This window comes from Sciurus vulgaris (assembly GCF_902686455.1).
Source record: "Sciurus vulgaris genome assembly, chromosome: 7".
In the NCBI taxonomy this organism is placed as follows: Eukaryota; Metazoa; Chordata; class Mammalia; order Rodentia; family Sciuridae; genus Sciurus; species Sciurus vulgaris.
Genome location: NC_136467.1, coordinates 27120428 through 27145146, shown reverse-complemented (window position 1 = coordinate 27145146; position 24719 = coordinate 27120428). Strand labels below are relative to the sequence as shown.

The following is a 24719-nucleotide window of genomic DNA, read 5'->3' as shown; positions in this document are numbered from 1 at the left end:
GCAAAAGGAGAAACTACACTAAAAGAACAGTGAATCAATGGAGAAGCTAATTCAAATTAAAAACCAGAAATAAATCAAAATGTCAGGCATTAAAAATCATTTCGATAATAACATTGAATGTAAATGGCCTAAACTCTCCAATCAAATGACATAGACTGGCAGATTGGATTAAAAAACAAGACCCAACAATATGCTATTTCCAAGAGATTCACCTCATAGGCAAGGACATTCATAGACTGAAGGTAAAAGGAGGGAAAAAAATATACCATTCACATGGATCTCATAAACAAGCAGGGTTTTTCTATCCTCTTATCAGATAAAGTGGACTTCAAGCCAAAGCAAATCAGAAGGGACAAAGAAGGAAATTTCATACTGCTTAAGGAAATTAAACATCAACAAGACATAGCAATCATAAGTATTTATGCCCCAAACAATGGAGAATCTATGTACATCAAACAAACCCTTCTCAATTTCAAGAATCAAATACACCACAACACAATAATACTGGGTAACTTTAACACATCTCTCTCACTACTGGATAGATCTTCCAAAAACTAAACAAAGAAACTATAGAACTAAATAATAAAATCAATAATTTAGAATTAACAGACATGTATAGAATTTTTCATCCATCAATGAGTGAATATACTTTCTTCTCAGCAGCACACAGATCCTTCTCTAAAATAGACCATATCCTATGCCATAAAGCAACTCTTAGTAAGAAAAAAAAAAAAAAAAATGGAAATAATACTCTGTATCCCATCAGATCATAATTGAATGAAATTAGAAGTGATAGAATGAAAAATAGAAGCTACTCTAACACCTGGAGACTAAATAATAGCTATTGAATGACAAATGGATAACAGAAGAAATTAGGAATGAAATAAACTACTTCATGAGGCAAATGAAAATAGTAATACAACATATCAATCTCTGGGACACTATGAAGGGAGAGCTAAGAGGAAAGTTCATTGCATTGAGGTCATCCATTAAAAGAATAGAAAGTCAATAAATAAATGACCTAAAATTACATCTCAAAGCCCTAAAAAAAGAAGATAAAATCAACACCAAAAGCAGAAGACAGGAAATAATTAAAATCTGAGCTGAAAGCAGTGAAATTGAAACAAAAGAAATGATCCAAAAAATTGACAAAACAAAAAGTTGGTTCTTTGAAAAAATCAATACAATTGATAAATCCTTAGCCCAGCTAGCAAAGAGAAAGAGGGAAAACTCAAATTACTGAAAGTCACAATGAAAAAGGAAATAGTACAATAGACACTACTGAAATACAATACTCAGAACCTATTTTGAAACTTTATAGTCTAATAAAATAAAAAATCTTGAAGACATCAACAGATTTCTAGAGAAATATGACCTACCCAAATTTAATCCAGAGGACATATAAAATTTGAACATATCAATTTCAAGCAGTAAAATTAAAGACACCATCAAAAACCTACCAACAATAAAAGCCCAGGACCAGATTCCAGCTGAGTTCCATTAGACCTTCAAAGAAGAACTAATACTAATCCTCCTCAAATTATTCCATCAACTGAAAAGGAGGGAGCCCTTTCAAACTCATTCTATGAGGCTAGTATCACCCTGATATCAAAACCAGACAAAGATACATAAAGGAAAAACAATTTCAGACCAATATCCCTGAGGAACATAGATGCCAAAATTCTTAATAAAATTCTGGCAAACAGCATACAAAAACACATTAAATAGATAGTGTGCCATGATCAATGGGTTCATCCCAGGGATGCAAGCTTGGCTCAATATCAGAAATCAATAAATGTAATTCATCACATCAATAGACTTAAAGACAAAAATACATGACTATCTCAATAGATGTAGAAAAAAAGCCTTTGACAAAATCCAGCATCCATTCATGTTCAAAACTCTAGAAAAACTAGGGACAGTGGGAACATACCTCAAAATTATAAAGGCTACATATGTTAAACCTAAGGCCAACATCATTCTAAATGGAGAAATATTGAAAGCATTTCCTCAAAAATTTGAACAAGACAGGGATGCCCTCTTTCACCACTTTTATTCAACAAAATCCTAGAAATTCTAGCCAGAGCAATTAGAAGAAAAATAAATAAAATGGATACAAATAGGAAAAGAACAACTCAAACTATCCTTATTTGCTGACAACATGATTTTATATTTAGAAGGCCCAAAAAATTCCACCAGAAAAATTCTAGAACTCAAAAATAAATTCAGCAAAGTAGCAGGATATAAAATTAACACCCATAAAATCAATTGCATTCCTATATATCAGTGATAAATCAACTGAAAGAGAAATTAGGAAAACTATCCCATTCACAATAGTCTCAAGGAAAATAAAATATTTGGAAATCAATTTAACAAAAGAGGTGAAAGACCTCTACAATGAAAACTACAGAACACTAAAGAAAGAGATTGACGAAGACCTTAGAAAATGGAAAGATCTCCCATGTTCTTGGATAGGCAAAATTAATATTGTCAAAATGGCCATACTACCAAAAGCACTATACAGATTTAATGCCATTCCTATTAAGGTTCCAATGAAATTCTTCATAGAAATAGAAAAGGCAGTTATGAAATTCATTTGGAAAAATAAAAGGCCCAGAATAGCCAAAGCAATCCTTAGCAAGAAAAGTGAAGCAAGAGGTATCACAATACCAGACTGTAAATTGTACTACAGAACTATAGTCACAAAAACAGCATGGTATTGGTACCAAAACAGACATGAAGACCAAAATAGAATACACAGAGATATACCCACATAAACACAGTTATCTCATACTAGACAAAGGTATCAAAAGCAGACATTGGAGAAAAGATAGCCTCTTCAACAAATGGTGCTGGGAAGACTGAAAACCCATATATAATAGAAATTTTATTCCTATCTCTCATCTTGCACAAAACTGAACTCAAAGTAGATCAAAGACTTAGGCATTAGACCAAAGAGCCTGTGCCTGCTAGAATAAAAAGTAGGTCCAACTGTCCATCATGTCAGCTTAAGAACTGACTTCCTCAACAAGACTCCTAAAGTACAAAAAGTAAAATCAAGAATCAATAAATAGGATTATATCAAACTAAAAAGCTTCTCCACAGCACAGTAAACAATCAAGAACATGAAGAGAAAGCCTACAGAATGGGAGAAAATCTTTGCCACCTGCACCTCAAATAGAGCATTAATCTTCAGGATATGTAGTGAACTCAAAAAAATGAACACCAAAAAAACAAATAACCCAATCAATAAGGAACTGAACAGACACTTCACAGAAAAAAATATGAATGGTCAAAAAACATATGAAAAAATGTTCAACATCTCTAGCAATTAGAGAAATGCAAATTAAAACAACTCTAAGGTTTCATCTTACTCCAATTAGAATGGCTGTTATTAAGAACACAAACAATAATAGATGTTGGCATGGATGTAGGGAAAAAGGCACACTTTTACATTGCTGGTGGAGTTGCAAATTGGTGCAGTCATTCTGGAAAGCAGTATAAGAGATTCCTCAGAAAACTTGAAATGGACCCACCTTTTGACTCAGTTATCCTACTCCTCAGTTTATACCCAAAGGCCTTAAAATCAGCATACTATAGATATGCAGATACATCAACGTTCATGGCAGCTCAATTCACAATAGATAAACTATGGAATGAACCTTGGTGCCCTTCAATAGATGAATGGATAAATAAAGTGTGGTACATATACACAACAGAATATAACACATCCATAAATAAGAATGAAATTATGGCATTTGCCAGTAAATGGATGGATCTGGAGACTATCATGCTAAGTGAAATAAGTCAATCCCAAAAAACCAAAGGCCAAATGTTCTCTCTGATATGCAGATGCTGACTCACAATGTGGGGGGAGGAGTGGAGGTTCATCATACTGGGGGGGAAGAAAGGGGTTTGTGAATGGGAAAGACAGTAGAATGAATCAGACATAACTTCTGCATGTTCATACGTGAAAACACCACCAGTGAAACTCCACATCATGTACAACCACAAGAATGGAAAGTTATCCTCTATGTATGTATGATATGTCAAAACACATTGTACTGTCATGTATAACTAATAATAAAAATAAAAATACATGTTCTATTATTAGATTGTGGTGAAGGTTATACAGCTCTGTAAATATTCTTTAAAAACTATGAATTGTATGATTTTAAATAGGTGAAATTTATGGGATGTGGTTTGTAACTCATTAAAGATGTTAAAAAATGTATATTAACTAAACTTCAATCCAAAGGCAGAAAGACTGGATAAAACAGCAAGCTACTGAAGTAGTCAGTCATCCTTTAGATTTAAAGGCACAAATAGGTTGGTAGGAAAAGGACTGAAAATGATAAGTGATGCAGACAGGAACCATGAGAGTCGAGATGACGGTGTTAATATCAGGCAAAAAAAGACATTAATAGAAGAAATATTACGAGAAACAGACATTTCATAATTACGAAGGAGGACCTATCAATAAAAATGTAACTGTACCAAACAATACAGCCTTAAAGTCTGTGAAGCAAAAACAGGATTCAAAGAAGATATGGAAAATGTAAGAATTATAAGGAAGGGAGTGGAATGGAGAGTTACTGTGCAATGGGCACAGAGTTCTAGTTTGGAAAGATGAACATATTCTCAGGATAGATGACGGTGATAGTTGCATGATAGTACTCAATGCCTTGGAACTTTATGAACTTTGTACAATGGTTAAATAGTAAATTTACATTATGTGTATTTTACCATAATAAAAAAATAGAATTATAGTAAGACATTGTAACACTCCTCTATTAGTAATTGATAGACAGAAAATTAGGATATAGACAATGAACACTATTAACCAGCATGGCCAAACTGACACCTAGAATTCTCTGTCCAACAAAAGAGTACACATTCTTTTCAAGTGCACATGGAGCTTATCATGATAGATTATCTGTTAGATCATAAAATGTCTCAGTTCATTTGATAGAATTGACATCTTAAAGTATGTTTTCCAGCCATTTAGAATTAAATTCAAAATTTTAAAAAATTAGAAATTGTCCAAATGTTTAGAAATCAAAAAATCAAGATTCTAAATAACCCATTTAGTCAAAGAGAAAATTATCTCTAGAAAATGGTGCTTGAACATACATAAGAAAAATGAACTCACACTCTTTTCTCTTATCATCCCCATACATACAAAAAAAAAAAAAAACCTTAAAAATTGGTCATTACTTTTATATAAGAGCAAAAACTAAGTATTTCTATAAGAAAGCATAGTAGGCATTACTGAGAACTTGGTTTAGGGAACGATTTCTTAGAAATACTGACAGCATGGCCCATAAAAAGAAACACTGATAAGTTAGACTTCATCAAATTTAAAACCTTTTGTTCTTTAAAAGAGACCATTAAAAGATTAAAAAGACAAGTCCAAAGTTGTGACAAATATTTATAAATTATGCATCTCAGGGAGGACCTGAATCCATGGTACATAAAGAGCACTCACAATTCAGTAAAATACAATAAGGAGAAGACACATGCCCAAGTTAAAAAACAGCAAACTATTGACGGATAGCCTCATAATCATGTGAAAATTTGCTCAGCACCATTAGTTACTAGTGAAAGGCAGATTTATACACTGTGGCCACATAGGAGATTCTTGAGTGAGCCTGTCTGTTGGCTGGTTTTTCTCTTTCATTAAAACTAATTTGGAAATAGGGGGTAGAGGAGGACATTACCCTTCCTAGAGATTCTTGTGCCTCTGTTAAGTGCCACCTCCTTTGCCCATGCCAGGTGGTCACGTCCATCGGCGAGTTGGTGGAAGTGTGCTCCACGCAGATCCAGTCGGGGTGGAGGCCCTTGTTCAGTGCCCTGGAAACAGTACACAGTGGGGACAAGTCTGAGGTGAAAGAGTACCTGGTCGGTGACTACTCCATGGGTAAGTGTGTGCCAGTGGTTCTTGCCGCTGACGTTTCTTTCTGTATGTCACATTTCATGATAGCAAAATAAATTGAACAGGAGGAAAGACATTCTGCCATGTTTTATCAATAGGAAATGATGTGTAGCAAGGACCTAGGGTCTGAGTCCCACCAGCAGGCCAACAACCCTGCCCCTCATCAGGCCCTACTCTTGCTGACAAGTGGACAGAAGGCTGAACGGTTTCTGATGGTTCATTGTACATTGCTATGTAGATTTCCTTTCTAAAGCCAAAAAGAAAAATCTTAAAGGTTGGGAGCATCTGAAAACTGGAAACCTGACATGCCCCCAAATCTGAAACATTTTTAGCATTTCACAGCATTCCAGATTCTCAGACACCAAAACAACTCATGGAAGTTCACACATAGTTATGCTAAGACTTGTTGTGTAGTTCAGGTGTATTATGGTAGTGTGGTAAGAACACAACCAGGTTACAGGGGACAAAGACACAGGTAGAATCTGGAGGAATGCACGAGTGGGCTTCCTTATGCTCTTGTGATCCCATGAGAGGTCCCACAGCTCACTCTGCCCCCAGCAGTGAAAATACAGCAACATATTTGTAATGTTTCTGCCCACGGATGTCAGTTAGAGACCTAGCTGAAACTGTCAGGCAGGAATCCTCTGCCTAGCATATACCACAACTCCAGACAAAGGAAAATAGCATAAACCACATTGTTTGTTCACTTGGTCTAGGTATCATGAACCACCTTATGAGTTGATTGTTGCCTGGGAATATTTGGAGAACTGAGTTCCTAGATACCGGCTGAGAGCAAGCAGGCTTTTTGAGGTTAGCAGTCTTGGACCTTCTATGTGAACTCTTCTGCACAGATATGGATGAATTTACATTCACCATGCAGGAGTGTCTCACTGCTCTACAGACCTGTATGTTATGTAGTCCTGCATTCCTCAATGTTGCCCTCACCTCTCCAGCCAGGGTAATTTGCAGCCTTCTGCAGTTCCCCTGAAGGTGAAACTGAGCAAGACAGCACAGCCACCCAGTCAAAGGGCCCAGGCAGCTTCTTTTCAAAGGCCCCTTGAAAAGTGCAGGGAGTCTGAGCAATCTGAGCAGTGAAAACCTACCTACCTGTAAATTCTGATCTTCCTCCCTCAGGAAAAAGCCAGGCTCCAGTGTTTGATGTGTTTGAAGCTTTTCTCAATACTGACAACATCCAGGTCTTTGCTAACGCAGCCACGAGTTACATCATGTGCCTTATGAAGTTTGTCAAAGGACTGGGTAAGTGGAATCCTCCTTTCATGCCTCATAACCTCTGAAGACACTTTTCAGGATGACTTTGTGCCAAAGGCCCTGGAGACAGGGCCCACTGACCACTAGGAGATAACAAATATCATGGGATATAAACAAATGGGCTGTCTTGAGTACTCAGAGACAGAAAGCCTACTGGGAAAGCAACTTGGGTTCGGTATTTTTTTAATTGCCCTCATGGAATAGTATATTTGCAATCTATACATTATTTTGCCAACCTGTTTTCCAGTCTTAAAATATTTTCAATATTATCTTCAAAAACTGCCCTTTCTCGGAGACTACTCTCCTTGGTGTCACACAATTAGCAGTCTGAGTTTGATTTCCCAGCTCCTAAGAATTAAGAATACCTTCCACTAGGCCTTATTAAAAGTGAAATGTATTTTGGACACATAGACATCCCTCTTCTCTGAGGCCTAGAGTGTTTTAAGAACTAGGTCATTGATTTTGTGCTTAATTTAGGAACATTTAGCAGTGTAAAGTCTTGCTATACAACATGACCTGCTGGATCTGATTTTTATTTGGCACAGATTTGCCTGGGGTAAAATGGAAGGAAGGGGCAGTTCATTAACCCAAACATTTAGAGGAAACTTGAACTTTTTGAGAGTTTTGCCATGGAGTACTTTTAGACTTGCAGGCTGAAACCCTTGGAAATAGGAACAGTATAAAGTTAATATTATTATTTTATATTCTTGTTAAATAATTGATCATTCTCATGCAAAAGAAAATCAGACACAAAGAATAAGGGTGACTATATCACCCTTATTTTGGAGTAGGAATAAAATGCAAGTTTCAGAATAGAATTCAGAGGCCCTAAGTCTGATCTTTAGACCATTCTTGTTACAGTGCATCACCCTCATTCTCTGCTATACAGTAGCCTTCCCTTGTCCACAGACCCCCAGAAAATTCCTGGAACTATGGATAGTACCAAACCCTATATATGCTTTGATTTAATTTATAAATTAGGCATAGTAAGACACCAACAATAACTAATCATAAAATAGAACAATTCTAACAATATACTGATACCATGACAATCAGGCTCATAACTCAGGTGGCTACTAAGGGACAATAAACAGGTAACATATACACAATGGATACACTGGACAAAGGGAGGATTCACATCCCAGGTGGGATGGAGCAGGGTGTTGTAAGATTTCATCACACTACTCAGAATAGCCACAATTTGAAACTTATGAATTGTTTATATCTGGAATTTTCTCTTAATATTTTTGTGCCATGGTTGATCACAGATAGCTAAAACCTCTGAAAATGAAATCATGGGTAAGGTGGAATTGCCATATGTTTTATAGGGAGAGAAAGATGAATAGAATAGGTTTCCTGCTACAAGATTTCACAGCCCCTTCTTGGAAATAGACACGTACACCAGTAATGACAGTTCAGAAAGATGAATGTCTTAAAAGAGGTGGGGGTGGAGGGTGGCATTGAAGCTGAAATGAGCAGCCCCTGAGACAGGGAGTTGGTCGGTAGGACCACACAGGTTTCAAAGAGTGAGTAGCATCTGAATGTTGTAAAGTGTGCAGGTTTACCTTTCTAGAAATAGGGTACATTGGGGTGCCCACACAGGATAGGGGGTGACAGGTCAAAAAGGAAGGGGCCAGGCTTTGCTACTCCGTGGCCTGTCAGGAAATCTAGAATGTGTGGGAACGGTTTTTCAGCTCAATAGTTGTGCCATCCCGTGTGATATATGAAACTATACTGGCAGGCACATGTCCCTTAGGTAGGGACAAGAAGCTTCAGTCAGAAACACCAATTCTGGAGCTGATAGGGAGAGAGTAGCAATGATAGAATGGCCTCCAGCAGTATTCTAGAGGTAATATCTGTAAAGCCCGGGTCTGCTCAAATGTGGGGCCTGAGACAGGGACAACTGAGGACTATTCCCTGTCCTACAAGTTCATGCAAGGACCAGTATTACCCAGAATCGGGATCTCCATAGGAGAGCAAGTTGCATATTGAGGAGTGTCTCAGTGTGTTCAGATTGCTATAACAAAATACCTTAGGCTGGGTTATTTATAAGCAGAAATGTATTTCTCACAGGTCTGGAAACTAGAAAGTCTAAGAGCAAGGCACTGAGAGAGTCAGTGTCTGGTGGGGGATCACAGCAGTGCCTCACGTGGCAGGAGGAGAAAGCTGCTCTCTGGTGCCTCTTTTTAAAGGCACTAATTCCACTGACATTGTAATACCATCACTTTGGTGATTAGCTTTAAACATAAATTGTGGGGGTGGGGCACAAATATTCAGATATAGCAGAGAAGAAAAGTAAAAACTTATTCTCCTTTGGCCAATTAGACACATTTTCTGTGAAATAATAGGAAATGCCTAGCAGCATGTTAAAAATTTGAGATTTTGATCTTAGAAGTTAGGAACTGAAAATAGAGATGCCACATTATCAGAGTGCATGTGCTAGATGTTTAAAACAGGTTCTATTTTTGTGTGCAAATTACAAGGTAGACTTATTTGTCTAGAGCTTGGGGTCAGTGGGGGAGATAGAGTTCCCAGTACAGCCACACTACCTGAGTACTACCCAGCTCCATGGAGTGCCATTCACAAAGACTTGAGTGTAACATGGAGAAATGTTGGCATAGCTGCTGTAATCAATAGGATAGGAAATTACTTCTAATTTCCACCCATTTATTTCAATGTGAATTTTACCTGGTCTCTGTTTTGATATAAGGTATAGTCACTTCAAATAGGGGTTGGCAAAGTATGACTCGCAAGCCAAATATGACTCACTGACAGTTTTTATAAATAAAGTTTTATTGGAACACAACCATGGTCATTTGTTCATGGCCGCCTTTGTGTTATAAATGAATCCAGAAGTTAAATAAATGTAGGACCTGCAAAGTTTTATGAATTTACTGTCTGGCCCTTTACCAAAAGAGTAGTACAACTCCTGATCATAAGACATGTTTGTTGGTTTGTTTCTTAAAAGGAGAAACATGCCTCATTGCTTCTGAGCTATAACTAATGCCTAGTAATTATGTCTGTTTACTCACAGGGTGGGTGCTAGTTGCTACAATGGTAAATAATTAGAAGCAATTACAGTGTTGTGAAATGATTTTATTAGAAGTATTAAAATAGATTCATTATATGAGAAGAAAAATTATCGTTCTCACTTGTTCCCTACCTATTGAAAATCTAGATGCCCTTCTATAGATGTTTAATCTATACATATGTACAAAAAATAGAATTCATCTAAATTCAATTAAATAGTCTCTGTTCCAAAAGCCCAGATGTTTCAGACTCTTCCCAGAGCCCTCGTTTATCATCATCATTTAGTGCTGCGTCCTGGCAGCAAAAAAGACCTTTGTCCAACAGAGGCTGGTGCTTCGCTCAGCCCAGCACAGGGTTTTGTCCCTGGGGTTATCCTCTCTCACCGAAGTGTCAGAAGTCACACCGTCCAGCAGCAGGGCCTGGAAAAGTGAATCACAGTGTGTTCATGTACAAAAGGACACAGTCTGACCACTGAAAGTACTGGAGTAGAAAACAGAAGAAATGTCCACTGTGGGGGGAAATGACCAAGAGGACTTTCCTCAGGGTTGGGCCAGGGTTGTCATTTTTCTTTTTTGTCTCCTCTCTGCTTTGGTGACTATCTGATGAACTTCCTTGGTGGGAGAGAGTGGGTTGTCTGTACTCAGGGGAAGACAAGGGTAATTTTGTCTGTCTGCCCTAGGGGAGGTGGACTGTAAAGAGATCGGAGACTGTGTCCCGGGAACCGGAGCCACATCCACAGACCTGTGCCTCCCGGCCCTTGAGTACCTCCGACGCTGCTCTCAGGTACGAGAGAGCTTGCTGAGGCCCATGCTCAACTCCAGTCCCTTAATCCTGCCTCACAGATATCTTTTGCTGAAACCCAGGAGAGACACTGTCTTCTGTGTGAGAAAATGGGAACCTAGACTTGGAGGATAAATTTTTGTCCCTACCTTTTGCATAAAGGAAAACAAAAAATATACTGGGACATAATAATGAGATCCTGGGATCTCTGAAACTTCTCCACCTCCAGTCGGACACATGACTACCATAATCTCTGCTTTCATCAGCCTGTAAAGAAGCAGTCACAAGACCAGGGGCGGTCTTCCTGGTGGTACTAAAAGGTGGACAGTGGAACACACATGCACAAAAGAGGGACATGTTAAGATCTCATGAAGAGATCCAGTAAAACGATGCTTATCCAAGTGAACAGCACCTTCATTGTGCATTATCCTCATCCTTGTCAAACACCAGACGAGCAGGATGATGCTTCCTCCTCAAAGCACTTTCTCCTCAGCTCGGGGACAGCCCACCCTCCGTGGTTTTTCTCCCTTCTTCTCAGGCTGTGTCCCAGGCCTTCTCTGGGCTCCACCTGCCTGTCTGTCAGCGATACCATTGAGTCCCATGACTTTGGAAAGGATACAGGGTTCTGGCTTCTTCCCCCAGCTGCCTATACCAGGTCCCATGTCATGACCTCCCAACCCGCTTCCACCTCTGGTCCTTCCCTCTCACTTGGGGATCCAGCCAGGCCAGTGTGTCTCTCACAGCCATTTCCCTGGTTTCTAGAACCACATGGACACAGCAGGCATGATTCTAGTTCATGAAGCTGTCGGGGTCCTGAGGGACTGTGCTGCAGCAAAGAGAGGAGAATAAGGAGCCAGCCATGTGCTTCTGAGACCTTCCTCTCCCACACTGCCCTCAGACACCTCCATTTCTCCCGAGCTCCTGCCCCTCTCTTTCCTGACAGGTTGGGTCAGGGGACGTGGAAGCCAGATGCTGGTATTGCATCTGCCTACAGACTCTCCTTAGGGATCCCCACAGACAAAAGTTCTTGACATGTTTATGGTTCCTTTAGGAGGGTTATAAAACTCATGTAATTACGATACTGAAAAATTACCCACTAATTTTTGTCATCGTTGCCATTGAACTATTTCAACATCTTCATGAGATAAATGTCCCTTGTAAGTGACCTCATAAATCATCACAAACTAACTTCAAAACTTTTATATATTTGGAGCTTTTCTAGTTTCCCGTGTCCCCTTTGTCACTGCTGTATAATTGTGTTGTTCTTTTACTCCCATAGTAGAGCTTTTTTCCAATATCTAATTGTAGTGTTTGGGTTTTTCTTGTTCAGTTATTGGCCAAAATCTACAAAATGCCCTTGAAGCCAATATTCCTTAGTGGGCGGCTTGCTAGTTTGCCTCGAAGACTTCAGGAGCAGTCAGCAAGCAGTGAGGACGGAATCGAGTCAGTCCTGTCTGATTTTGATGACGACACTGGTAAGTTGATTGATTGGACTAAACCAGATTCTTTGCTATACGCATAGTCCCAGAAGCTTAAATCGTATGTTAAGTGGTTTACGGTTTATAAGAGTAGTCCTTTTTTATTTTTTTATATCAGAACAAGTTTGCCTAAAGTTGGCATGGTCTTTTCAAAAACATCACTTTATAATTAGTGCCTCTGAACCTAGGTCTTTAAGATGCAGCTTTGCAGATTCCACTGAATTTAGTTTCAAACTCCAGATCCTCTTGAATTTAGCAAGTTGGAAAGAATTTGCACTAGTGCATTTCGTACTTAAATTGGCTAGTAATTGTCTTTAGTAGCTTTTAGGAAACACAGTCATTATATAATTACTTCCTGCAGGACTATTGGGTTAGAGACTGGGGAAATTAAGTCATTACTGAAGAGGGAATCTGTTTTGTGACTGGTGAAGCTGAAGGCTCAGGAAAAAAAACAGCTTAAAGAATCTGTTTCAAATTAGGTCCCACATACTCTCCTGTGAATCAGAGTTCAAACTAGTACCTTGGGATAATTTTCAAGTAGGTTAACTCATGTTCACGCCTGCTGTCCTCTGTCTCAGAAGACCCCGTCCTGTTCCACATTTAGAAATGGAAATTATACCTTAACTAAACCTATTTGGGGGGTTAGGTTGTTTCAAACCCCTGTAAAAGAACTTTTGGGAGGAGGTTTTTCACTTGTTTTCATTTAGTTGCCACAAATTTATGAAGGTCACAGGCAGATTTACAGTTGTGGGTAGGGATTATAAACAGTAAAACCTTACTAGTTCAGACTGGTTGAGAGGAAAAACTAAATGAATGAATAAATATCAAATGTAGAGAAGAAAGTATTGGAAATTGACTAGATATTGCTTACTGGAGTTTTTAATAATAATTTTGGAAAGCAGTTTGGAGATTCCTCAGAGAACTTGGAATGGAACCACCATTTGACCCAGTTATCCCACTCCTTGATTTATACCCAAAGGACTTAAAATTAGCATACTACAGTAACACAGCCACATCAACGTTTATAGCAGCTCAATTCATAATTGTTAGATTGTGGAACCAACCTAGATACCCTTCAATAGATGAATGGATAAAAAAAATCTGTGGTATACAGACACAATGGAATATTATTCAGCCATAAAGAATAAAATTATGACATTTGCAGGTAAATGGATGGAGTTGGAGAATATCTTGCTAAGTGAAATAAGCCAATCCCAAAAAACCAAAGGCTGAATATTTTTTCTGACAAGTGGATGATGATACATAACGAGGGGGTTGGTAAGAGAAGAATGGAGGAATGTTGGATTATGTAGAGGGAAATAAGGAGAGGGGAAGGGACAGGGGAAGGAAAGATAGTGGAATGAGACAAACATCATTACCCTAGGTACATGTATGATTACACAAATGGTGTAAATCTCCAGCAGGTACAACCATAGAAATGAAAATTTGTACCCCATTTGTGTACAATGAAGCAAAATACAGTTTGTGAAAATAAAAAGAAATAAAATTTTTTAAAAAGAATAATTTTTACTTAGCTTTTGAAATCTCCAACCCATATAATTATTAGCAGAAGCTAGTGTTATTAATCTATAATACAGTCATCAAAAGTTAAAATTGCTGGTTATTACAATGAACATTCTTATTCCATTTGTGCAAATCATTAATCCATTTTTTCTAGGAGGTTCATCTTATAAAGTTCAGCTAAGAACCTATCTATTGTTGGTCCCACATTATCAATTCAAGGGTTTTAAAGTTATATATGAAATATAGATCGAAGAATAAAGTTAAAAGCTTTAAGTCAGTTTTAAAACTGAATAATTCTCAGCATTAATATATTTTTAGGTACTATTTCTCTAGTTTTCAATGGCACATAATCACTCCCCAACCTGGAAAATTCAAATGTATGCAAAACTATTCAGAGGACAGAGTATACAAAAATCTAGAGAGAATATACAAACTAGACATGACAGTATCACCCTCTTTCAACTACTATCAATTTATGACCAATCTCAGGTCATGTCTGTTTTCCTTTTCTCTCCCTCCACATTAAAGGCAAAACACAAATCATTTTAGTATATTTCATCGGTAAATATTTCAGTAAGTGTGCTTTAAATAAAATATAGGGAACAGAGATATTCCCTCTATTTCCCCCTTAGTTCTTATATGGGCTCTTTGGCTGGATCTAGGAATCCAACTAATATAAGACTGATTAACCAGAGAAGCATCCAAGTTTATTAATTTGACATGTACATCGAGATCTTCACAAGAGAGTGAATTCCAAAGAAATGATCAAAGCATAATGCTTTGATACTTTTTAGACAAAAACAATAAATCTGTGAAAGAATGACAATATAAATGGATCTCTGGGCTAGGGTAGTAAATTCTAAGCCTGTTACTAAGAGATGCAAAGGGGAGGGAAGGTAGAAGCCAGTGGAAGATATGGGTTACTTCAATACTTGGTTCATTCAGGTTTGCTACATTCCAGGTACCAGTCTGTGGTGATCAAAGCTGTTTTCCAGTCTTGTCAGAGAAAGTACATTCCTCCAAAAGAATCTTTATGTCTTGTTGCATGTAGAAAAAGCCAGGCCAAATGACCCTTTCTTTTTTTTTTTTTTTTTTTTTATTGTAAACAAATGGGATACATGTTGTTTCTCTGTTTGTACATGGCGTAAAGGCATACCATTTGTGTAATCATAAATTTACATAGAACAATGTTGTTTGATTCATTCTGTTATTTTTTCCCTTCCCCCCACCCCTCCCACCCTTCTTTTCCCTCTATACAGTACTTCCTTCCTCCATACTTGCCCCCCACCCTAACCCTAACTCTAACCCTAATACTAACCCTTCCCTCCCCCCCATTATGTGTCATCCTCCACTTATTAGCGATATCATTCGTCCTTTGGCTTTTTGAGATTGGCTTATCTCACTTAGCATGATATTCTCCAATTTCATCCATTTGCCTGCAAATGCCATAATTTTATCATTCTTTATGACTGAGTAATATTCCATTGTATATATACCACAGCTTCTTTATCCACTCATCAATTGAAGGGCATCTAGGTTGGTTCCACAGTCTGGCTATTGTGAATTGAGCAGCTATGAACATTGATGTGGCTGTATCTCTGTAGTATGCTGATTTTAAGTCCTTTGGGTATAGGCCAAGGAGTGGGATGGCTGGGTCAAATGGAGGGTCCATTCCAAGTTTTCTAAGGAATTTCCACACTGCTTTCCAGAGTGGCTGCACTAATTTGCAGCCCCACCAGCAATGCATGAGTGTACCTTTCTCCCCACATCCTCGCCAACACCTGTTGTTGCTCGTATTCTTGATAATCGCCATTCTAATTGGGGTGAGATGGAGTCTTAGGGTGGTTTTGATTTGCATTTCTCTTATTACTAGAGATGTTGAACATTTTTCCATATGTTTGTTGATTGCTTCTAGATCTTCTTCTGTGAAGTGTCTATTCATTTCCTTAGCCCATTTGTCAACTGGATTATTTGAATTCTTGGAGTAGAGTTTTTTGAGTTATTTAAAGATTCTGGAGATTAGTGCTCTATCTGAAGTATGATTGGCAAAGATATTCTCCCACTCTGTAGGCTCTTTCTTCACATTGCTGATAGTTTCCTTTGCTGAGAGAAAGCTTTTTAGTTTGAATCTATCCCAGTTATTGATTCTTGCTTTTATTTCTTGTGCTATGGGAGTCCTGTTAAGGAAGTCTGGTCCTAGGCCGACATGTTGAAGATCTGGACCCACTTTTTCTTCTATAATCTGCAGGGTCTCTGATCTGATTCCGAGGTCCTTAATCCATTTTGAGTTTAGTTTCGTGCATGGTGAGAGATATGGGTTTAGTTTCACTCTGTTGCATATGGATTTCCAATTCTCCCAGCACCATTTGTTGAAGAGGCTATCTTTTCTCAATTGCATATTTTTGGCACCTTTGTCTAGTATGAGAAAATTGTATTTATTTGGGTTTGTATCCGTGTCCTCTATTCTGTACCATTGATCTACCTTTCTATTTTGGTACCAATACCATGCCGTTTTTGTTACTATTGCTTTGTAGTAGAGTTGAAGATCTGGTATTGCAATACCCCCTGTTTCACTCTTCCTGCTAAGGATTGCTTTAGCTATTCTGGGTTTCTTATTCTTCCAGATGAATTTCATAATCGCTTGCTCTATTTCTGTAAGGTACGTCATTGGGATTTTAATTGGAATTGCATTGAATTTGTAGAGCACTTTAGGTAGTATGGCCATTTTGACAATATTAATTCTTCCTATCCAAGAACATGGAAGATCTTTCCATCTTCTAAGGTGTTCTTTAATTTCTTTCTTTAGTGTTGTATAGTTCTCATTGTAGAGGTCTTTCACCTCTTTTGTGAGATTGATTCCCAAGTATTTTATTTTTTTCGAAGCTATTGTGAATGGGGTAGTTTTCCTAATTTCTCTTTCTGAAGATTCATCACTTATGTATAAAAATGCGTTGGATTTATGGGCATTGATCTTGTAACCTGCTACTTTACTAAATTCACTTATGAGTTCTAAGAGTTTTCTGGTGGAATTTCCAGGTTCCTCTAAATATATAATCATGTCATCAGCGAACAGGGATAGTTTGAGTTCTTCTTTTCCAATTCGTATCCCTTTAATTTCTTTGGTTTGTCTAATTGCTCTGGCCAGAGTCTCAAGAACGATGTTGAATAGAAGTGGTGAAAGAGGGCATCCCTGCCTTGTTCCAGTTTTTAGGGAGAATGCTTTCAGTTTTTCACCATTTAGAATGATATTAGCCGTGGGCTTAGCATAAATGGCCTTTACAATGTTAAGGAATGTTCCCACTATCCCTATTTTTTCTAGTGTTTTGAGCATGAAGGGGTGCTATATTTTATCAAATGCTTTTTCTGCATCTATTGAAATAATCATGTGATTCTTGACTTTAAGTCTATTAATATGGTGAATTACGTTTATTGATTTCCTGATGTTGAACCAACCTTGCATCCCTGGGATGAAACCCACTTGATCATGGTGCACTATCTTTTTAATATGTTTTTGTATGTGATTTGCTAAAATTTTGTTGAGAATTTTTGCGTCAATGTTCATTAAGGATATTGGTCTGAAATTTTCTTTCCTTGATAAGTCTCTGTCTGGTTTAGGTATCAGTGTGATATTGGCTTCATAGAATGAGTTTGGGAGGGTTCCCTCCTCTTCTATTTTATGGAATACTTTGAGAAGTATTGGAATGAGCTCTTCTTTAAAGGTTTTGTAGAACTCGGCTGAGAACCCATCTGGTCCCGGACTTTTCTTTGTTGGTAGGCTTTTGATGACTTCTTCTATTTCAGTACTTGAAATTGGTCTATTTAAATTGTGTATGTCCTCCTCGTTCAGTTTAGGCAATTCATATGTCTCTAGAAACCTGTTGATGTCTTTGAAATTTTCTATTTTTTTGGAGTATAGATTTTCAAAATAGCTTCTAATTATGTTTTGTATTTCAATCCTGTCTGTTGTGATATTTCCTTGTTCATTCCGAATTTTAGTGATTTGGGTTTTCTCTCGTCTTCTCTTTGTTAGTGTGGCTAAAGGTTTATCAATTTTGTTTATTTTTCGAAGAACCAACTATTTATTTTGTCAATTTTTTGTATTGTTTCTTTTGTTTCAATTTCATTGATTTCAGCTCTGAGTTTAACTATTTCCTGTCTTCTACTACTTTTGGTGCTGTTCTGTTCTTCTTTTTCTAGGGCTTTGAGCTGTAGTGTTAGGTCGTTTATTTATTGAGTTTTACTTCTTTTATTAAATGCGCTCCATGAAATAAATTTCCCTCTAAGTACTGCTTTCATAGTGTCCCAGAGATTTTGATATGATGTTTCTTTGTTCTCATTTACCTCTAAGAATTTTTTAATTTCCTTCCTAATATCTTCTGTTATCCATTCATCATATAGTAGCATATTGTTTAATCTCCAGATGTTGGAATAGTTTCTGTGTTTTACTCTTTCATTTATTTCTAACTTCAATCCATTATGATCTGATAGAATACATGCTAGTGTCTCTATCTTCTTGTATTTGCTAACATTAGCTTTGTGGCATAATATATGGTCTATTTTAGAGAAGGATCCGTGTGCTGCTGAGAAGAAAGTGTATTCGCTCTTGGTTGGATGGTATATTCTATAAATGTCTGTTAAGTCTAAATTATTGATTGTGTTATTGAGATCTATGGTTTCTTTGTTCAATTTTTGTCTGGAAGATCTCTCCAGTAGTGAGAGAGGCGTGTTAAAATCACCTAGTATTATTGTGTTATGGTCTATTTGGTTTCTGAAATTGAGAAGGATTTGTTTGACATACATGGATGAGCCACTGTTTGGGGCATAGATGTTTATGATTGCTATATCTTGCTGATTTATGCTTCCCTTAAGCAGTATGAAATGACCTTCTTTATCCCTTCTGACTAACTTTGGCTTGAAGTCCACATTATGTGAAATGAGGATGGATACTCCAGCTTTTTTGCTGAGTCCATGTGCATGGTATGTTTTTCCCCATCCTTTCACCTTTAGTCTATGGGTATCTTTTTCTATGAGGTGAGTCTCTTGCAGGCAACATATTGTTGGATCTTTCTTTTTAATCCAATCTGCCAGTCTATGTCTTTTGATTGATGAATTCAGGCCATTACATTCAGGGTTATTATACAGATATGATTTGTTTTCCCGGTCATTTGGTTCATTTTTTAAATTTTATTTATTTATTTGTTTGACACAACTTGGTTCCTCCTTTATTTGACAATTCCTTTAGGATAATTCCTCCCTTTGCTGATTTGCTTCTTTGTTTTTCATCTCTTCCTCATGGAATATTTTGCTGAAAATGTTCTGTAATGCTGGCTTTCTTTTTGTAAATTCTTTTAGCTTTTGTTTATCATGGAAGGATTTTATTTCATCATCAAATTTGAAGGTAAGTTTTGCTGGGTATAAGATTCTTGGTTGGCATCCATTTTCTTTCAGGGCTTGAAAAATGTTGTTCCAGGCCCTTCTAGCTTTTAGGGTCTGGATTGAAAAATCTGCTGAAATCTGTATTGGTTTCCCCCTGAATGTAATTTGGTCTTTTCCCTCACGGCCTTTAAAATTCTGTCTTTATTTTGTATGTTAGGTATTTTCATTATAATGTGCCTTGGTGTGGGTCTGTTGTAATTTTGTGTATTTGGAGCCCTATAAGCCTCTTGAACTTGATTTTCCATTTCAGTCTTCAGATTTGGGAAATTTTCTGATATTATTTCATTGAATAAATTGTTCATTCCTTTGGCTTGTTTCTCTAGGCCTTCCTCAATCCCAATAATTCTTAAATTTGGCCTTTTCATAATATCCCATAGTTCTTGTAGATTCTGTTCATGATTTCTTACCATCTTCTCTGTTTGTTCAACTTTGTTTTCAGGGTTAAATATTTTGTCTTCAATGTCTGAGGTTCTGTCTTCCAGGTGTTCTATCCTACTGGATATGCTTTCTATGGAGTTCTTAATTTAGTTTATTGTTTCCTTCATGTCAAGGATTTCTGTTTGGTTTTTTTTTCAGTATCTCTAACTCTTTATTGAAATGATCTTTTGCTTCCTGTATTTGCTCTTTTAATTGTCGATTGGTGCGATCATTCAATGCTTGCATTTGCTCTTTCATCTCATCATTCAGTGCGTGCATTTTCTCTTTCATCTCATCGTTTGCTTCTCTGATCATTTTAATTATGAACATTCTGAACTCCTTTTCTGTCATTTCTTCTGCCATGCTGTCATTGGGTTTTATTGATGTAACATCTAGATTTGTTTGCGGCATTTTCTTTCCTTGTTTTCTCATATTGTTCAGGTATCAGTGGACCACTGAGATATTGCAGATTTCCTCTATTGACTTACAATGTCCCTGAAGATTTCTATATATATCCTCCCTTAGCCTTCAGTAGGCTGAAGTCTTGGAGGAAGTTGATAATGCGGTGCTCCACAAGGAAGCTGCCTCTCTAGGAGTGGTGGCCTTCAGGTGGGGTATAATCCCTGCTAGTGGGCAGAGGTGCCTCCACTTGTTGACCAATGGTCATCCAAAGGGGACCTAGGCTGCGGGCTGAGGCAAGGCCTGTTTGGGCCTGAGTCTCTGGTTTTACCGTCCTTGTGGGGAAACCTCACCCGGCAGGGAAGACTCACCCGGTGGGGAGGTGTCACTGGTCAATTCCCTCCTAGAGGTTCCCCTCAATTTACAGCTACCGCCTGGGCTGGGGTGTCTTCCTCTGCAAAGTTCCCAGGAGCCTGACCCTACTTCCTGGGCCTGGGAGCCTCACCCTTCGCTGATGAATCTCCTTAGGCTGCCCCTCCTCAGAGAATCTGCCCGCAGGCCTGGAACCTTCCTCCGCCCCTAAGCCAGTCTCTGTGCGGCTCTTCCACCAAGAGGCCTCCTAGATCCTGGGACCCTGCTCTGCTTCTAATCGCCTGGCTATGCGGCCCCTCCTCTGAGCAGCCACCTGGGGCCCCGTACAATCACTGTGAGACCCAGAGACCCGCCACACGCCTCTTCCTCCAGACAGCCGCCCAGTATTCTGGTGCGGTCACTAAGAGTCCAAGAAACTCACTGTGTGCCTCCTCCTCCCACCAACCACCCGTAGCCCTGGGCAATCAATCACTCCGAGTCGAAGTGACCCTCCCCGTTCCTCCTCCTTCTCCAAATAACCCCCCGGGTGTTCAGGAGCGGTCGCTCTGAGTGGCTCTGAATCTATGTGACCCGCTGCACGCGTCCTCTGGGCAACCGCCCGGAGCTCTGGTGCGGCCACTCGAGACCAAGGGACCCACTGCGCTTCTCCTCCAGGCAGCCCCCCTGTGTTCAGGAGCTGTCACTTTAAGTCCAAACAACTCACCACTCGCCTTCTCCTCTGAGCAGCCGCCTGGAGCGCTAATGCAGTCACTGTGAGTCCACATGTCACCGCGCTCCTCCTCCTCCTCCTACTACTACTCCTCCGGGCAGGCCCCGGGGGTTCAGAAGTGGTCTGAGTCCAAACAGCTCGCCACGCAGCCCCTCCTCTGGCAACCGCCTGTAGCTCTGGTGTAGTCACCCCGAATCCAAGCGGCCACGCTCCTCCTCCTCCTCCTCAGGGCAGGCCCCAGTGTCCTGAGTCCACACAGCTCTCCTCGCCACTCCTCCCCTGGGCAGCCGCCGGAGCCCCAGTGGTTGCTCCGAGTCCCAGCACTGTGCCGAGCGGCCTCCCAAATGACCCTTTCTGAAGTTACAGTCCCTCAAGGGATTTGAGCTGGAAATAACCAATATACTACCTGAGCACATTTTGAGATGGGACGTCTCTAACTCTTTCAATAACACGCAGAACCACAATGCCATTATAATACCTGAATATTAATAACAATGTCCAGTAGATTAGAGGTTACCTGGGCTGCAATGAGGAGCCACGGTTTAATGGTTACAGGGTTCTGTTTGAGGTGATGAAAGAGTCGTGGTGCACAACATAGTGCATCTGATTAATGCCATCAATTGTACCTATAAAAATGGCTAACTGGCTATTTTTTGTTATATGTATTTGCCCCAACAAAATCACTTTTCAAAACAGATTAAGATGATGGAACTAAAAGGAAACTATTCTTTTGCTGATATTTGCTCCCAAGAAATCTGACAATCATTTCATTATAGAATTTACGTACTATATCACGCTTTTATCACATTTTTTATTGCTGCATTGTGTTGTACCTAGTGATGGGATTTGTTGTTATATATTCACACGTGAACATAATGTAACAATGTAATATAATGTAACAAAACAATATAATTTGGACAATTTCACTCCCCAGCATTTTCCCCCTCCCTTCATCCCTTTCATCTACTGATCTCCCTTTGATTTGCATGAGATCTGTCCCCACTTTTCTTTTCCTTTTTCCTCTCTAGCATGCACATATGAGAGAAAACATACGACCCTTGACCTTCTGATTTATTTTGCTTAACATGATCATCTCTAGTTCCATCTGTTTTCATGTAAACCACAATTCCATGTTTTCTTTATGACTGAATAAAACTCCACACACACACACCACATTTTCTTTATCCATTCATCTATTGATGTATGCCTAGGCTGGTTCCATATTTGGCTATTGTGAATTGTGCTGCTATAAACATAGGTATGCCTGTATCACTGAAGTGTGATAACTTTAATTCTTTAGGATAAATACTGAGGAGTCATATATAGCATATGGTGGTTCCATGCCTAGTCTTTTTAGTAGCCTCCAAACTGATTTCTATAGTTTCTATACTAATTTACAACCCCACCAACAGTATAAATAGTTCCTTTTTCTCCACACCCTCTCCACCATTTATTATTGTTTGTATTTTTGATGATTGACATTCTGACTGGTGTGCAATGAACTCTCAGTGTAGTTTTGGTTTGCATTTCTCTAATTACTAATGATGCTGAATATTTTTCATGTATTTGTTGGACATTTGTGTTCTTTTAAGAAGTGTCTGCTTAATTATCTTTCCCTTTTATTAATTGGGTTGATTTTTTGGGGGGGTGTAAAGTTTGAGTACTTTACAAATTCCAGGTATTAATCCTCAGAAGAGTAGCTAGCAAAGATTTTCTCCCATTTTGTGGGTTCTCTCTTCACATTCCTAGTTGTTTCCTTTGCTGTGCAGAAGCTTTTCAAATTAAAAAGCCATCCCATTTATTAACTCTTATAATTATTCCCTGAGATTTAGGGGTTCTTTTGAGAAAGTTGCTGCCTGTATCTATACGCTGGAGTATTGACCCTACATTTTCTTCTAGGAGTTGCATAGTTTTTGATCTAACTCCAAGGCCTTCTACCTATTTTAAGTTGATTTTTGTGCAGGTTGAGAGATAAGGATCTAGTTTCATTTTTCTGCCTTTGGGTAAACAGTTTTCCCAGCACCATTTGTTAAAGAGGCTGTTTTTTCTCCAATATATGTTTTTTGGATTCTTTGTCAATGATCAGATGACTGTAGATGTGTGAGCTTGTGTCTTCAATTCTGTACCATTGATCTACATGTCTATTTTTATGCCAATACCATGCGGGTTTTGTTACTATAGCTCTGTAGCATAATTAGAAGTCAGGTATTGTGGTGCCTCCAGCATTGTTTTTTTTTTTTTTTTTTTGGCTTATGATTGCTTTTGCTATTCTTGGTCTTTTGTTCTTCCAAATGAATTTTACAGGTTCTGTGAAGAATGTCACTGGTATTTTGATGGGGATTGCACTGAAGCTGTATATTGCTTTTGGTAGTATGGCCATTTTAACCTGTGAACATGGGAGGTCTTTCCATCTTCTGAGGTCTTCTTGAATTTATTTCGTCATTGTTCTATAGTTTTCTTTGTAGAGGTCTTTCACCTCCTTGGTTAGATTTATTCCTAGGTGTGTTTGTTTTTTTATTTGAGGCTTTATGAATGGGATTGTTTTCCTGGTTTATTTCTCAGCAGCGTCATTGTTGTTATATAGGAAAGCTATTGATTTTTGTATGTTGGTTTTGTAACCTGCTACTTTGCCTGATTTGTTTATTAGCTCTAGCAATCTTGGTAGAATTTTTTAGATCTAAGTATAGGATCATATTATCTGCAAACAATGATAATTTGACTTCTTTGTTTCCTGTCTTTATCCCTTTTGCTTCCTTCTCTTGCCTAATTGCTCTAGCTAGAATTTCTAGCACTATATTAAATAGGAGTGGTGAGAGCGGTCACCAGATTTTCTTGTCCCAGATTTTAAAGGAAATGCCTTTGGTTTCTCCCCATTTACTATAAGACTGGTTTTACTATGAGTTTTTCATATATATCCTGTATGATGTTGAGCTAGGTTCCTTTTATCCCTAGTTTCTTCAGTGGTTTTCATCATGAATGAGTGCTGAATTTTGTTGAAGTCCTTCTCTGCATCTATTGAGATAAGTGATTTTTGTCCTTAGTGCTATTTATGTAATGTACTATTGGTTTGTATATATTAAACCATCCTTGCATCTCTGAAATAAAACCAACCTGAATGTGGTGTACAGTCTTAATATGTTGAACATGATTTGTTTTTATTAAGTTTTTTGCATTTAAATTCATCAGGGATATTGGTCTGTAGTTTTCTTTCCTTGATGTGTCCTTATCTGGTTTTGGTAGGAGTGTGATATTGGGTTCATAGAATGAATTTGGAAGTGTGCCATCCCTTCCTATTTCATGGAATAATTTAAGGAGTATTGGTATTATTTTTACTTTAACAATTTGGTAGAATTCAACTGAGAATCCATCT

The 24719-nt window shown here is 38.3% G+C and overlaps 1 protein-coding gene across 4 annotated transcripts in view; it reads left to right on the top strand.

Annotated features, from left to right (window-relative positions):
• Nucleotides 1-24719, top strand: part of ARFGEF3 (ARFGEF family member 3) — a 129771-nt gene that overhangs the window by 88565 nt on the left and 16487 nt on the right. For all 4 annotated transcript variants that reach the window (XM_079148745.1, XM_079148746.1, XM_079148744.1 and 1 more), the window contains 4 exons: nt 5776-5920; nt 7070-7192; nt 10914-11017; nt 12345-12489. In XM_079148745.1, coding sequence (XP_079004871.1) covers nt 5776-5920; nt 7070-7192; nt 10914-11017; nt 12345-12489 — 517 coding nt within the window. The remainder of the gene's footprint in view (nt 1-5775; nt 5921-7069; nt 7193-10913; nt 11018-12344; nt 12490-24719) is intronic.